This window comes from Salminus brasiliensis, chromosome 20, assembly GCF_030463535.1.
Source record: "Salminus brasiliensis chromosome 20, fSalBra1.hap2, whole genome shotgun sequence".
NCBI lineage: Eukaryota > Metazoa > Chordata > Actinopteri > Characiformes > Bryconidae > Salminus > Salminus brasiliensis.
The window spans coordinates 30,419,361-30,433,470 of NC_132897.1; the positions used below are offsets into that span (position 1 = coordinate 30,419,361).

The 14,110-nt window shown below is 37.8% G+C and overlaps 1 protein-coding gene across 9 annotated transcripts in view; it reads left to right on the forward strand.

Moving 5' to 3' along the window:
- The window catches only part of LOC140542395 (ankyrin-1-like), a 106,692-nt gene extending 92,970 nt beyond the window's left edge, over window positions 1-13,722 (forward strand). For 8 of the 9 annotated variants that reach the window (XM_072665336.1, XM_072665337.1, XM_072665339.1 and 5 more), the window contains 3 exons: window positions 3,176-3,259; window positions 4,096-4,239; window positions 8,837-13,722. In XM_072665336.1, coding sequence (XP_072521437.1) covers window positions 3,176-3,259; window positions 4,096-4,239; window positions 8,837-8,878 — 270 coding nt within the window. In that variant the 3' untranslated portion in view covers window positions 8,879-13,722. The remainder of the gene's footprint in view (window positions 1-3,175; window positions 3,260-4,095; window positions 4,240-8,836) is intronic. The other variant, XM_072665342.1, reaches the window with a different exon arrangement.
- Window positions 13,723-14,110: the final 388 nt, after the last annotated feature.

Here is a 14,110-nt window from a genome sequence, read left to right on the forward strand (position 1 = left end):
TCCCTCGCTCTCTCCCTCCCAGTGGCTGCTGCTTCTAATTTTTGCCATTGGGGGAGGGACTGTATAAGTTATATTTGGATAAGAAATGCATGAACAGTATGAACAGTAAGGTCATTGGCTACAATGCCCCTAAGCCTAAGTGGATATTTCTCCTAGTATCCTAATGATACATGTCAGTAGAAATAGTTTAAATCAACATTGTGTTATTATGAACAAATTTGCATAAACAAGTTAGGCACGCTTGTGCTCAGGTATACACACTATGGGATAAGCATTGTGGATTGCATTTAGAATTGTCTGAATTGGAGAATTGGAGATATGCTAAATGTTGCCCCAGAATGTTTCTGCTACTAGTTTTTCTGGAAGAAGGCCACCAATCCTTAATAGCAAATATTCTAATACTGGCATGATTCATTTGGTTTCAGTCATGTACAGTATGTTACGCCACTAAAACCGATGTTGAACAGAGATTCACATTTATTTTAGCTTGTGTCTTCCACACACTTCATAGAACTGTCCAGCCAAAAGCATTTAAAGCGTGCAGATTGCAGGGGTGACATCAGACAGGGAGAGGGGGTATTTTTGGGAGCAGCCAAAGAGAGAGCGACAGAGAGAAGAAAAAAGAGACAGAAAGAGAGAGAGAGCCAACCAGAGGAACATGTGTTTGGTGACATTTGGTCAGTTACTTCCCACACCCAGCTGAGCTCAGAAAGACAGAGAGGACAGTGAGACCATCGGGTGGGAGAGGGGGAATGGGGGCTAACTGAGGACTGACTCTTGCTCATGCTCTTTGCGCTGCTCACAAGATCTGGGATGAGAAATCGGAAAAGATAACGGATAACTTTGGCTGCTTGTGGAGTTGCATAAAACCTGTGTGATTTGAGGAGCTGCATGTGTATATGTGCCTGTGAGTGTGAGTGAGAGGGCAGTCGTGACACAATGTGGGCCCTAGTCACAGAGTTGCTCTTCAGTTTTGTGTTGTTGGCATTTCTGGTGATCAGTTGCCAGAATGTGCTGCACATTGCTAGTGGCTCTGTGCGATCTGCACTAACTTACATTCATGCACAACTGGACCGGGAACTTGGGGAGGACGAGAGTGTGCCAGATGAAGAGGAAAACGTCACTACTCGTGTAGTGCGACGCAGAGTTATTCTGAAGGTACCCCTGTTGTAGTGCGGGGGTTGGGAGGTGGGGGGCAAATAAATAAAGCAGCAAGGGAGAAAATTGATTTGGCGATGTGTTGTATTTATATGCTGTTTTTAAGGGGTTACTTTATACAAAAAAGCTAACATGGCTACTAAAATCTTGGCCATGCTTGCTTAATGTGTGGACATTATCAATCGTAGTTTATTTTGGTTAGGAATGCCTTTAATGGTCTGCTATGGCAAGGAAATAGAACAGGAAGACATATAATAGGATTGCTAAATATGGAATGTCTAGAGTTGTCAAGGACTTACTGTACTTTAGAGTACTCATACTGTATGTACAAGTGGGTGTGATTAACATTATCCTGATAAACTGATGTTTTATTGTTATTTAATCTGTAACATAGTAACATATGTAAAAATATATTTTTAAGTTTTTAAAAGTACTAAAAAATACTAAAAATACTATGCGAGTAAAATGACATATAGGAAATATCATATCTTAGATGTCAAAAATAAAAGTAGATGAGATTCTGACATTTGGACATTTAGACAGAATAGACTATTTAGGTGTAGTACAGTTAGATGCAGCTGACCTTTCAGATTATCTACTGGTTATTTTAGTAGCTAGTAAGATACTTAATGTTATTTTATACATATCAAATATTTGACTGACAGAATTTGAGTATTTGACTAATTTACCAGCTTGCTATCTAAGACTCACCTAACGCTACCTAGCTGGTAAATTAGTCAAAATGTAAAATATTTTCAGTCAAATATTTGATATGTATTAAATAACATTAACTAGTTTAAAAACAAGCTGTTCATGTAAAATGTGAATGATTGATCAGTTGACAGAGATGTTAATGTTAACAACAAGTTACACTAAGTATGCTAGTTCCTACAAATAAGTTAAGTCACAACTATTTTGTTAGCTACTTAAAAACATCTAACCAACATGACAGCTGCCTGGTCAGATGTCAGATGTCATGGAGCATAGCAAATTACATTAAAAGGCCTAGTTTTAGGAAACAGCTATAGCTTCTTCAGAGCCATTGGCAAGTTTTTGAGTGTTGCTGCTGGCATATACATTATGAATCCTTTCCACTCTGTAAACTAATAATTCTCTCTTTCAATATCTTTACCAAACAAAGAAGTCTTTTTAGTTTTTTTTCCTAAGGCCATTATATCTCATTTATATTGATGATAGTTTACCCTGAACTCAGTAAAGTCTAAGAGTTGTTTGTGGTATGGTCATAGTCAGTGGGTAGAAAGGTGAGGAGAGAGGGTTGTGGCTGGTCTATTTTATTTCTGCTGATGTCAATTTATGTTTTTTGGTGATTTGCTAAAACTGTAGTGGGTGAAAACAATGTAAACTCATTAGCAACACATACCTAGGTCATTCCTATAATGTGGGGATCAGGTGTGCTAAAGCATTTAAGCACTCTTATGTAAATTCCTTATGTGGTTCCTTACGTGCTTGCCTTATACTTCAGTGGTACATTTCTTTGAGTAAATGGCTGCATTTACCCATTTCATTTTCCTGCACCATTTCCTTGTTGTTTTTCTCCTTAACTTGCATTATCTAGAAATTGTTGCTCAAACATAATGGAGCCAATAATGATTTTTAAAATTCCAGACATTTCTTGTTTTTCTCCCCTGTTGTTAGCCATAAAGGCATTTCTGGCGGTTGGATCTTTACTTAGCCGTGATTCATGCCTTACATGTCATCTACCAGTTGTTCAAGGACTGATTTATCACCTATGCCAGTGGCTGATCAGTTGGGTAACCAGACAAACATGTTAAATAGAAACATAAACATGCTGTTATTAATGTATGGGTACAAAATTTATAAAGATTCAGTAATCTTCAAAACATTCAGCCTTTTGCATGTTCATGGTGTTCATCAGCTAAGCTGGGTTTTTCCACATGCGCTGCTTTTAGCAGCTTTTCTGTCTGTTCTTGCTTCCAAAAGCCTTTGGTTTTCTTAGGCTTTGTACACTGCCTTTACATTGTCATATATTACATAGGGCGATGAGGCCAAGGATCTTCCTGGAGAGCAAGTGAGGGAGGAGCAATTTACAGATGAGCATGGCAACATCGTCACCAAAAAGGTCAGCTTCCTCATGCTTTGTACTGCTTTTTGCTTGCAGCAAAGTCACCCCACCACTCATTATCTAGTCAAATGGGATAGCAACCCTTGGGCTCAGGAAAAATGATTATTGCAGCAATAATCATTTTGATCACTGGTGATGGGGTGACAGTTTCACAGCATACAGATGCACAGTGAAAGTGCATCAAATGTCTCCTTACTCTACATAGGTAATTAGACATATCATGTTTGATGTAATGTGCAATGCAGTTCTCATGTTTGTAACATTCTGTTGTATTTGCCTCTTTCTCTTTGCAAGTACATGTCCAATCAAATATTGCAAAGATCAAAGATTGCAAAAACAATCATGAAATTATGCTGGCAGTAATATTGTCATTCAGCGATCTGACACTAAACTAGCCTTTTTACTTCCACTTGCCCTCTGTGACCTTCATGGTTCAGGCATGTAAGGAACAAGAACAAGATTCAGAAATGAGATTGAGAGCAAGTAGGCTTGTCCTGAGTGCTTTGAAAGTTGGTGAAAGGGGGAATGAAGCACAGGTGCTTTTGTTAGAATCCTTTTTAAAAATTCACTTGCCCACTATTCCACCATCTTTTATACACACTCTCTCTTACGCTCACATTTCTCTCACCACATCCTTTTTTTCCATTTCTGTTATATGGAACATCCCACTCAACGTGTCAAAATTTATTTCATTCTCTTACTTTAAATTCTCGTGTCTCTCACATCATTCTACTTTCACATTTTTTAATTCTCCATTCTTCTCATTTGCTCCCTCTTTCTCAACTCCTGACCCCATGGCCTTGCCATTCTCTGTGCGTCGGGTGACACTGTAGATCGTGCGGAAGGTGGTTCGGAGGGGAAAGGATGAGGAGGGGGGTCAGGAGATCATTATTGAGGGATTGCCTCAGGAAGTCGATGAGCTGGAAGCTGACGCTGAGCAGTACATGAGCTACGCTGTCCTGGGGCGAGAAAGCATGGTGGGTCTCCGAGCACGCCCTGGATCTGGGCTGTCCAGTACGGACTAAGCTTGAGTGTTGTGTGCAGATTTTTAGATGGAGTACACTTACATGCCTATGTAAAAAAATTACTGCACTGGCTGTAGATTTTATTTGACTTGCAAGAGAGTTTAGTAGTTCCTTCTCTCAGTGAACCACCTCCAAGTCACTTTATGCCTGAGGAACTCTACTATTTTTGAATTGTATATTAAACTCTCCTCTCAGTTATAACCAGTTTACTACCACAAAGGATCATCTAAAATAAAAAGATGCTTAATATAAGAACCTGCTTAATATAAGACAGGTGCACTGATAGAAAAAAAGGTTAGTCAGCTTAACTGACAAAAAAAAATTAAACAGTTTTATTTAAAAAATGAATACAATTAAATGAAACTATGCAGTAACACTAGTTTAGATGAAGAGAAGGATTCCACTTTACCGCATGAAAAGCAATGATCTTTCAAATGTGTTGTGTCCTTTCAGCATTAATACTGCATTTACACATTACACATTAAAATATTAACATGAACTTTCTGATGTTGTTGTACCTCTGATATTACTGTGGAAATAACAGCTTAAATTACTTGTCCTTAAAGCATGTAATAATCAGCAACAATGTTCAGTTCATCTACTTCTAGTGATGTTCCTTATGACACTAATTGCTTGTGCATTACATAACAACATTGAAATCAATACCTATAATGTAAGGAAAATATAATAAAATATAATAATATTATAATAAACCTTCTCAACAACTACCGTTAATTAACAGCATTAGACTAAATAAGAGCCTTATTTACAGCTGCAGAGTTAACTTTGAGTTAAGGGCTTTTGAAAGGACTCAAAAACGCATTTAAGTTGTTTTTTTGGTGAGTTTGATTACCTTGATCTTCCCAACCTCCGCTAGTGCATCATGGTTATTTTCCCCAGCATGCACCTTGCTTCATCTTTACATTTCCACAATTTCATTTTGTTCCAAAAGGAGGAACCATGTACAGCCATTTGGTCAGGATGTTATTGCTATTGTGAGTTCAAATTTGACAGCAGCAGAATACACAGAATACAGTGCTTGTGGTCATCATTCAGGATGTATTAGAATGATGCATTTTTAGCACACCCAAAACTGTTACTGAAGCACAGTGCCTGTGAGATAATGATCATATACACCCACTGACTTTATACATCATGTTCCCACCTGTTGTGTATCAAGGACTAAGCTATTCTGATGTGTGCTGTGTGACTTTATAGTGGTTTTGAGTCAGTCTGTTCTGGTTCCTCCTTGTGTGCATTTATTTTATGGCCCTCATTAACCCTTGTTGATACCTCCTGTCCATGATTCTGTCCTTTGTTTTGTGATGTTTCCCTGTATGCACTCTATTTCATTAAAACTCTATTTGCTCTGAACTGTGAATGTGGTTGTCTTTCTATGTGCAATACTGCTCTTCTTAACATGCAGACATTTCTGATGCTTCTCCTTTCTGTCTCTCCCATATTTTCCATTCCTCCTGTCCTCACACACCCCATTCATCTAACTCTGGACTGCAACTCCCAACCTCCATTTTTTTTCCATCTCTAACTTGCCTCCCCTGGCCTTTTGTGTCATTGTGTCACTCTTTTGCTGTGCCTCACCTTTTCCTGACACTTCTCTCTCTCTTTCTCTTTCTTTCCACCTCTCACCCTTCTTCCACCCCACATTTATCCCCTTTTCCCTGCCCCCCTCACTTCTGGACTGTTCCATCTGCTGCTCTACTGCTCCTCCCCACACCTCCTCCTTGCTCCTCGCTGCTGTAGCCGGAGGTTGTGGATGTGAAGAAGGGTGGGGCTCAGATAGTGAAATGTGCCACTCTGCGGAGAGTAAAGCAGTGAGCAAGGTACAGGCTAAAGGCCTGCTGTGTGCTCATTTAATCCTGCTAACCATGGGGATTAAATAGCAATTTGAACACAGCCTTACAGTACGTTTTCAGAAGTATTTGTGTTCTAAGTTCCTGCTTTATAGGAGTAAGTCTCCAGCAGAGCTCTGATTATTGACAGATTATATATTACTGAATGTTCTTAAGGTATAATAAAAGTCAAGTAAAGGTATAATATTAATCCAAGCCTCCAAGCCGTATTGCACACTAAGGCACATTACTGATTTCTATAGAAACTGGTGGGACTATTCTCTGGTAATGGAAGTTTGTAATAACACTTTTGGCCCATCGGGATATAGGCTTTTTAAAAGGGTTAATTGAGGTGCTTGAAAGACACTTTATTGAGCTTAATATAGAGACAATAGAACACACATGTTTCTTACCCTTACAAACATATGCCTTTTTAAAAGCAAAAGATATGAAACCTATTTTTAAAGGAGAATTACACAGATCAAAAATGACTTTTGAACAATTCAATGCATAAGATGTAAACACCTTAAAAAGTAATTTAGAATGGTTTGGTGTGAAATTATTCATTCTAGAGAAGTGTACAGTTTGTTCACAGTGGTGGTGAAAGGAATCAGACATCAGTTAAATGCATCTAAAGAAATATATATTTTAGAATGTTTAGGGATTTGTTTTATGGTAGTTTTGAGAAAAGATTTTAGATATTAGATAATCTATTCATGGCATTGAGATACATACATGGTGTTGTTTGTCAAAAGTTTATATATATATATATATACAGTGAGTCCAAGAAGTATTTGATCCCTTGCTGATTTTCTTTGTTTGCCCACTAATAAAGACACTATCCTTCTGCACTTTTAATGGTAGATATATTCTAACATGGAGAGACAGAATATCAAGACAAAAATCCAGAATATAATTTTAAAGAATATATTTTAATTAATTTGTATTTCAATGAGGAAAATAAGTATTTGATCCCTCTTGCCAAACACACTCAATACTTAGTGGCAAAGCCTTTGTTTGCAAGCACAGCGGTGAGACGTTTGTTGTAGTTAACCACAAGTTTAGCACACACACCAGGGGGAATTTTGGCCCACTCTTCTTTGCAGATCCTCTCTAAATCATGAAGGTTGGTGGGCTGTCGCTTGGCAACTCTGACCTTCAGCTCCCTCCATAGATTTTCGATCGGATTGAGGTCTGGCGACTGGCTGGGCCACTCCATGACCTTAATGTGATTTTTCTTGAGCCAATCCTTTGTTGCCTTTGCTGTATGTTTAGGGTCGTTATCATGTTGGAAGACCCAACCACGGCCCATTTTCAGATCCCTGGCAGAGGGGAGGAGGTTGTCCCTCAGGATTGTGCGGTACATGGCTCCATCCATCTTCCCAGTGATGCGGTGAAGTAGCCCTGTACCCTTGGCAGAGAAACACCCCCAAAACATTATGCTTCCACCTCCATGCTTGACGGTGGGCACAGTGTTCTTGGGGTCATAGGCAGCATTTTTCTTCCTCCACACATGGCGGGTGGAGTTGAGGCCAAAAAGTTCAATTTTGGTCTCGTCTGACCACAAAACCTTCTCCCAATAACTTGGTTCATCTTTCAAATGATCATTGGCATACTTGAGGCGCGCCTCCACATGTGCTCTCTTCAGCAGGGGTACCTTTCGGGCACTGCAGGATGTGAATCCATTGTTGCGCAAAGTGTTGCCAATTGTTTCCTTGCAAACTGTGGTCCCAGCTGCCTTCAGGTCATTTGCTAACTCCTGCCGAGTGGTTGCAGGACGATTTCTGACTGTTCTCAGCATCATTGCCACCCCACGAGGCGAAATCTTCTTTGGAGCACCGGGCCGAGGTCTGTTGATTGTCATGTTATACTCTTTAAACTTTCTGATAATTGCACCAATAGTTGTTACTTTCACATCCAACACCTTACTAATCTTTTTGTAGCCCATTCCAGCTTTGTGAAGGTCAACAATTCTGACTCTGAGGTCCTGTGACAGCTCTTTGGTTTTACCCATGTTGGAGACTTGAAATCTGTGTGATCTGTCTGATTCTGTGGACAGGTGTTTTTCACACAAGTGATTAGTGAGAACAGGTGGCTTCAGGTCAGGTAACAAGTTGATTGGGAGTGTCTAACTGGTCTGTAAAAGCCAGAACTGCTAATGAATACTAAGGGATCAAATACTTATTTCACTCCATGAAATACAAATCAATTAATATATATTCCTTAGATTTATTTTCTGGATTTTCTTTTTAATATTCTGTCTCTCCATGTAAGAATACATCTACCATTAAAAGTATAGAATGATCATGTCTTTATTAGTGGGCCAACGAAGAAAATCAGCAAGGGATCAAATACTTCTTGGACTCACTGTATATATATATATATATATATATATATATATAAATCTCATTTTATAAAACATTATATAAATGTCATGTCATGTTCTCATAAAAGACACATGTCAGGTTCACAGATGGGTTTGGATTGTAAGTCATTTCAACTGGTTGTCAACTCTTCGATTATAGGAATATATAGGTGTAGGTATAAAGATTTGTGCAAATGCAAAATTTAAAGCCTACCTTTGCCAGTTCCTATCACTGAGGTTTTGGGTTATTTTTTTTGTTTTTGTTTTTTTTTTGCATCATCTGTTGACTTAGTTTATGCTTGTGCCTCATCTGTTGTTTCTCTCTGTACTCTAGGACTTGTCTCCCACACCCAACCCTTCTCTCATAGACACATGATGGGCCGCAGGTGCCGAAGGAAAGCAGAAACCTGAAAGAGTCCGAAAGCAGGCAGTGGACACCAGTACCAATAGACGGCTTTTATGACTTCTTTTTAAAACAAACCTAAAACAAGAACTAGGCTAGAGGCATGATTTCATATAAAACCAAAACTGAACCTAGAAAAAAAAGCATCCAAAAAGTGCTTCCTGTAATCTTCTGTATCAGCATGCGAGAGTGCTGTCGCATGGCCTGCCTTTACCTACACCACAGACAGCAAAGGATTATGGGACTCCTGATGGCGTAAGGGCGTGAACGGAGATGAGAGTTACTCCCCCCCTCCCTGCAGTGGGTCAGGGATCTATTGGGGGCCAACAGAAGCAGGATGCCAGCCCAGAATGTTGCATTTCAGAAAGAACCAAGGTTCACAAGGGATATGCAAAAGCTAGCACACATACATACACACACACAAACACAACCACGCACATAGTCAGAGCAAGCAGCAGTTCTCCCTTCAGCTCTCACGAATTTGAGTCTTCCAATAAATGTGCGTTGTAGCTCATTCTAATCTAGAATGCTCAACTTGTGACTATTATCACACTTGTGAAGAATTTCCCTTCTAGCACTTGGTACTGTACATAATGCAGTATATGCACTCAAGTACTACATGAATGTTCGTTGTGTCTGTGGGTGTGGTTTATGTTAATGCAAAAAAATATAGAAAAAAGCTAAATGAATCCTAAAGAAATGCGATGAGGATGCTGCTGATATCCTGATACCTTCTCTACCCATGTTCCTGTTTGGTTCAAAAGCAGACATATAATATCAGAATCAAAATCAGTTGGCAGACTTTGTGAATGATGTCCTGCTCATGTGTTTTTAAATGTCCATGCAATGCACATGAGGTTTCTTTGTTGTTATTTCGCTTTTAATTTTACTTTCCCCCATTTTGATTTCACTGTTTGATTTCCCATTGCTGTCAAGGATAAAGAGTAGAGGGGATTGCTTGCATTAGATATATCTTTTTGAAAGGAGTGCTGCTTACTATAACTGTTTTCTGTAGCCTTTCTTGGAAATCTATACTGGATATGTTATGAGTATTGTAAAGGCATTGTTTATAGCAAATGGCCTAGAGTGTGTGAAACAATGTCAGCCACTCACCTACTGACCTCTAGACACGAGTGAGCACATACACACACACATATATATATATATATATATATATATATATATATATATACATACATATAGCACATATATATATATATACACACACACATGCATACACAGTTTCAAACTAACGAACACTTCTGTTCGTTGCATATGTAGCAACCAAGTCTTCCATTGTACAAGATATCAGTAGCTCAGGTTTTTTTGTTGTCCTATAAAAGATGTTGCGTCCTATAAGATGAAGGCAATATGAATGAGATATGTCATAAGATACGGCCACTGGCCAGGAGGCTGTTTTCATCTTTCATACTTCATATTTTTATATTTAACATTGGCAATACGCAGATGTGACATGAGTTACCCCCCCCCCCAAGTTATATGGAATGCATTGGATTAAATTGGATAAGAACTTAGACATTAGTGTACAGGTGTTTATACACATCTATTCACATTGTGGTTACTCATGTGCATGGAGGGATGTTATACTGAGATCTAATTATGATAGATGTATGTTATTTTAGCATTTTATGTTAGAACATGGAGGTGTAATTGAGTAACAGAGTGGTAAGTGCACAAAAAGATGGAAAACACATAAAGAAAACTCTACGTTAACATCTGACTTTACTCGTACCAATCACATAATTTGCATTTGTTAATTCTTCATATATATTTTTATCAGAATGTTTTGTTGCATCAAAAGATCAATAATAAGCCAATTTAATTAGACCCATTGATTTTGCACCAGTGAGACATAGAAAAATATCAAGCATGCCAGTTATTCTCACTGGGCATTTTTCTGTGTTGGAATATACAGTATGTTTAGTAGCAAATCTAAAGTTAAGTGTATCTTGTGACAAAACTGAGCAGCAATTCTTTCAGTAGTGTTCAAGTTGATGTGTGCAATGTAACTCCTTTCATTGCCATTTCTTTTATTTTCTGAGCTAGGCAAAGACACTTAGCCACTAAACACTGTGACTAGACTGTAGCACTGTCCCAGCAAAGGCACACTGAAGTCCCCCACACAGTAAACTTCCTTCCATATCTTTTAGGTTTAAGAGATATGGTAACCTCAGTTGTTTAAAACAGATGTGTAGACCAAAACTTGAGATGGCCTTTTTACTTTACAGATATACAGACCTCAGATCCCCCCATAGTGAGGTAGTTCATACTACCTCAATATTTAATGTGTCATTTGAAATGTAGCTATATTATTTTCACTTGCCAGTGGGGTTATTCCATTCCAACTTGTCTATTCAACTTCCAATCCAACTTCTAATTTAAGCACTCTGTAAACTTGGTATTTATTATGCATTATTTACCTCTAAAATGCTAAATTCTGCTAGTTCCTCAAATTTGATTAGTATGTTCATAAATGTCACCAAGCAAGGTGATCATTATATGTAAAAATATATTCCTGAGATTCCCACATTGATTGATACTACAGGTATACAGGCAGAAAGGAGCAGTCCTACATGCTGAAGCTTTGTGAACACATTCAGTGATAGGAAGGTCTGATGTAGGACTAAAGTGGCCTGGAATATACAAATCAAGGACCATCCACAGGGGTATTTCAATATTAATTAGGGGTTCACAGTGAAACTCATAAAGTATTATATGTCAAAATGGTTTGCCATTTAACAAGGTTTGCCATATAAGCATGTTTTATCATAAAAACCTAAAACAATTGTCATGACTCATAACCACACCATAAACCATACAACCCTAGTGCCGAAACAGTGTCCTGACTTTGTAGGGAAGAAATGTAAGACACATATCAGGGTGGACAGCTCAAATTACAGCAGTCCTCTGAGAATTATGCAAACAACCCAGTATTGTGTGGTACTTGGAAATGTAGCATTACCCACCAATAGACATGATGTCAGAACACATTACCTATCCTTTGCCTATAGCACTGTACCTTGCGCCTTAGTTGTATGGAACAGAATTGGACTCCTTATGAGCATATTTAGCATATTTGTAGTTATATAACATTGGAGGAGTGTGAGCCTATGCATAATGGTATAAAATGGTATAATTATAAGTCTGGTTATCACAAAACCTTCTATGCATCACAAACCCTCCTAAAAATAGTTATGTGAACTTAAACCAAACTGACATTAAATGTCATTTCAATAGCAAAGTTATGTTTATATGAGTATTGAGAGTATTATATGCATTATAGCAATGCCAATATTGCAAGGAGTTTAAAAGACCCAAGTTAGAGGACAAACGGTAGGAGACCATGTATTAAATGATACCAAGGATATTCAAAAACAAAGCTTCTTCCCAGTTTTCTTACCAAACAATACCAGACAATTTGTCTGAATCCTGAGCAATCTATAATATCAATGCAATATGTATGTAGACTTTATTTGCTAAATTTCAGGAATACCAGAATTTCACTTTGGAATGAGGCATTAAAAAACCAAATTCCAAACTTAAATATATATATATACTACATAATAAATTCAGTTTATTAAAATGACTGCTCTAAATGGTGTCCAATCAAAAATTGTCCCCAAAATCAATCCCCTATACAAATAAAACTTAACTGAGGAGAATGCTAGAGATATCTTCACAACACTACTCCAAAACATCTTTTACATCTTTTTTTGTGGAGTATTATTATTTTTTTAAACTATTTTTATGTTCATGCGCATGGCCATGAACCAGCAATGTGCACAATTATATGTGCCATTTTTGGGCTTTAATGGACACATTACTCTATTTGTCTCTTATGCACAGGGTATGCTGTTTGAATGTTAAATTGGCAGTACAGTAACACTATATTGATGAAGGCCAAAACTATTCTAGGTCACCAAATGCAACTTCAAGTGCTATTTGTTTAATGACAACATATTTTATGCTCATGCGCTTTTCTTTTATTTATTTATTTTTGAATGATGCTATTTTTGCTGCAAACACAAATGGACATGTCTTTGTAAATGGATTTGGAAAAACGACTTGGGGTTTCAAACTTGGACTAGTTAGAAATGTGGTCATTCTAATTAGGTCCTCATTCTAGCCCTACATGACTTCTTCCTAAAAACCAGGCCCAAGGTGTTCAGTGATCATTAAATAAGGCCAATGTAAAGAGAGAGGGGGTTCTAAATAAACCGCACAGTGGGTTGATGTCAGTGCAGTGATTAAACTGATTACATGCAAAAAGGTAAACCATTGCAAAAACTAGAGAGAACACTTATACTCCTAACTTCTAGAGAATGGATTGAAACCAGTAATGCAATAGCATATTATTCATGAAAAGGAATGCAAAATGCGCACATGCACAGAAAAAAAAAGTTTTTAATATATACAGAGAAATATATATATAAAAATCTAAAAATATATCCATATATATTTACTTAGAATGCTTTGCAATTGCTAATGGGGATTTATTACCTATTACTGGGGATTAGAGTTCTGTTATGGATGTACCTATAGCATCTTAGCAACTGAAACTTCTGGGGTATGCCTGCAACCTGGGAAGTAAAAGAGGGCTTGAGGGTCTTTCAATTTATTTCATTTTATTTTTTATTGCTATGGAAAGGGGAAAACAATGAAACTGAATGAACCTATACACAGTTCTGGTTCAGACATGATCTGACCTGAGATATATGTATAGATGATCTTACCCTGTACACCAGCTGAAAAATATGATCATTTACAGGATTAATAAAGAAATGAATACTCACAAACCTTGAGTTGTCATTGCTATTCCTTTTTTCTATTTTAGTTAGTCAGACACAATCTACCTGCAATGAACACATAAAATATTTGAGCAATTTAGTAGAATAATTTGTCTCAAATTCTGTTTTGTAACCATCAGAAATTGAAGTAACTTCAAAGAATCCCAAGCGAGGTTTTCAAGATTAAACAGCAGACATACCACTGTGCCACTCTAGAGTTGTGAAACTACACTACACATAATACATAGTTCTGATTACATTTACATTCCTGTTCTTTGTTGGACACTGATATGTATGTTGCTTCACAGAGTGGGGCAACTGTCTAACTGCCTGCTTGTCAACAGGCAGGAGATTGTAAGTTTAAATCCCATCAATGCCACAGCCTTCCATGGTCAGG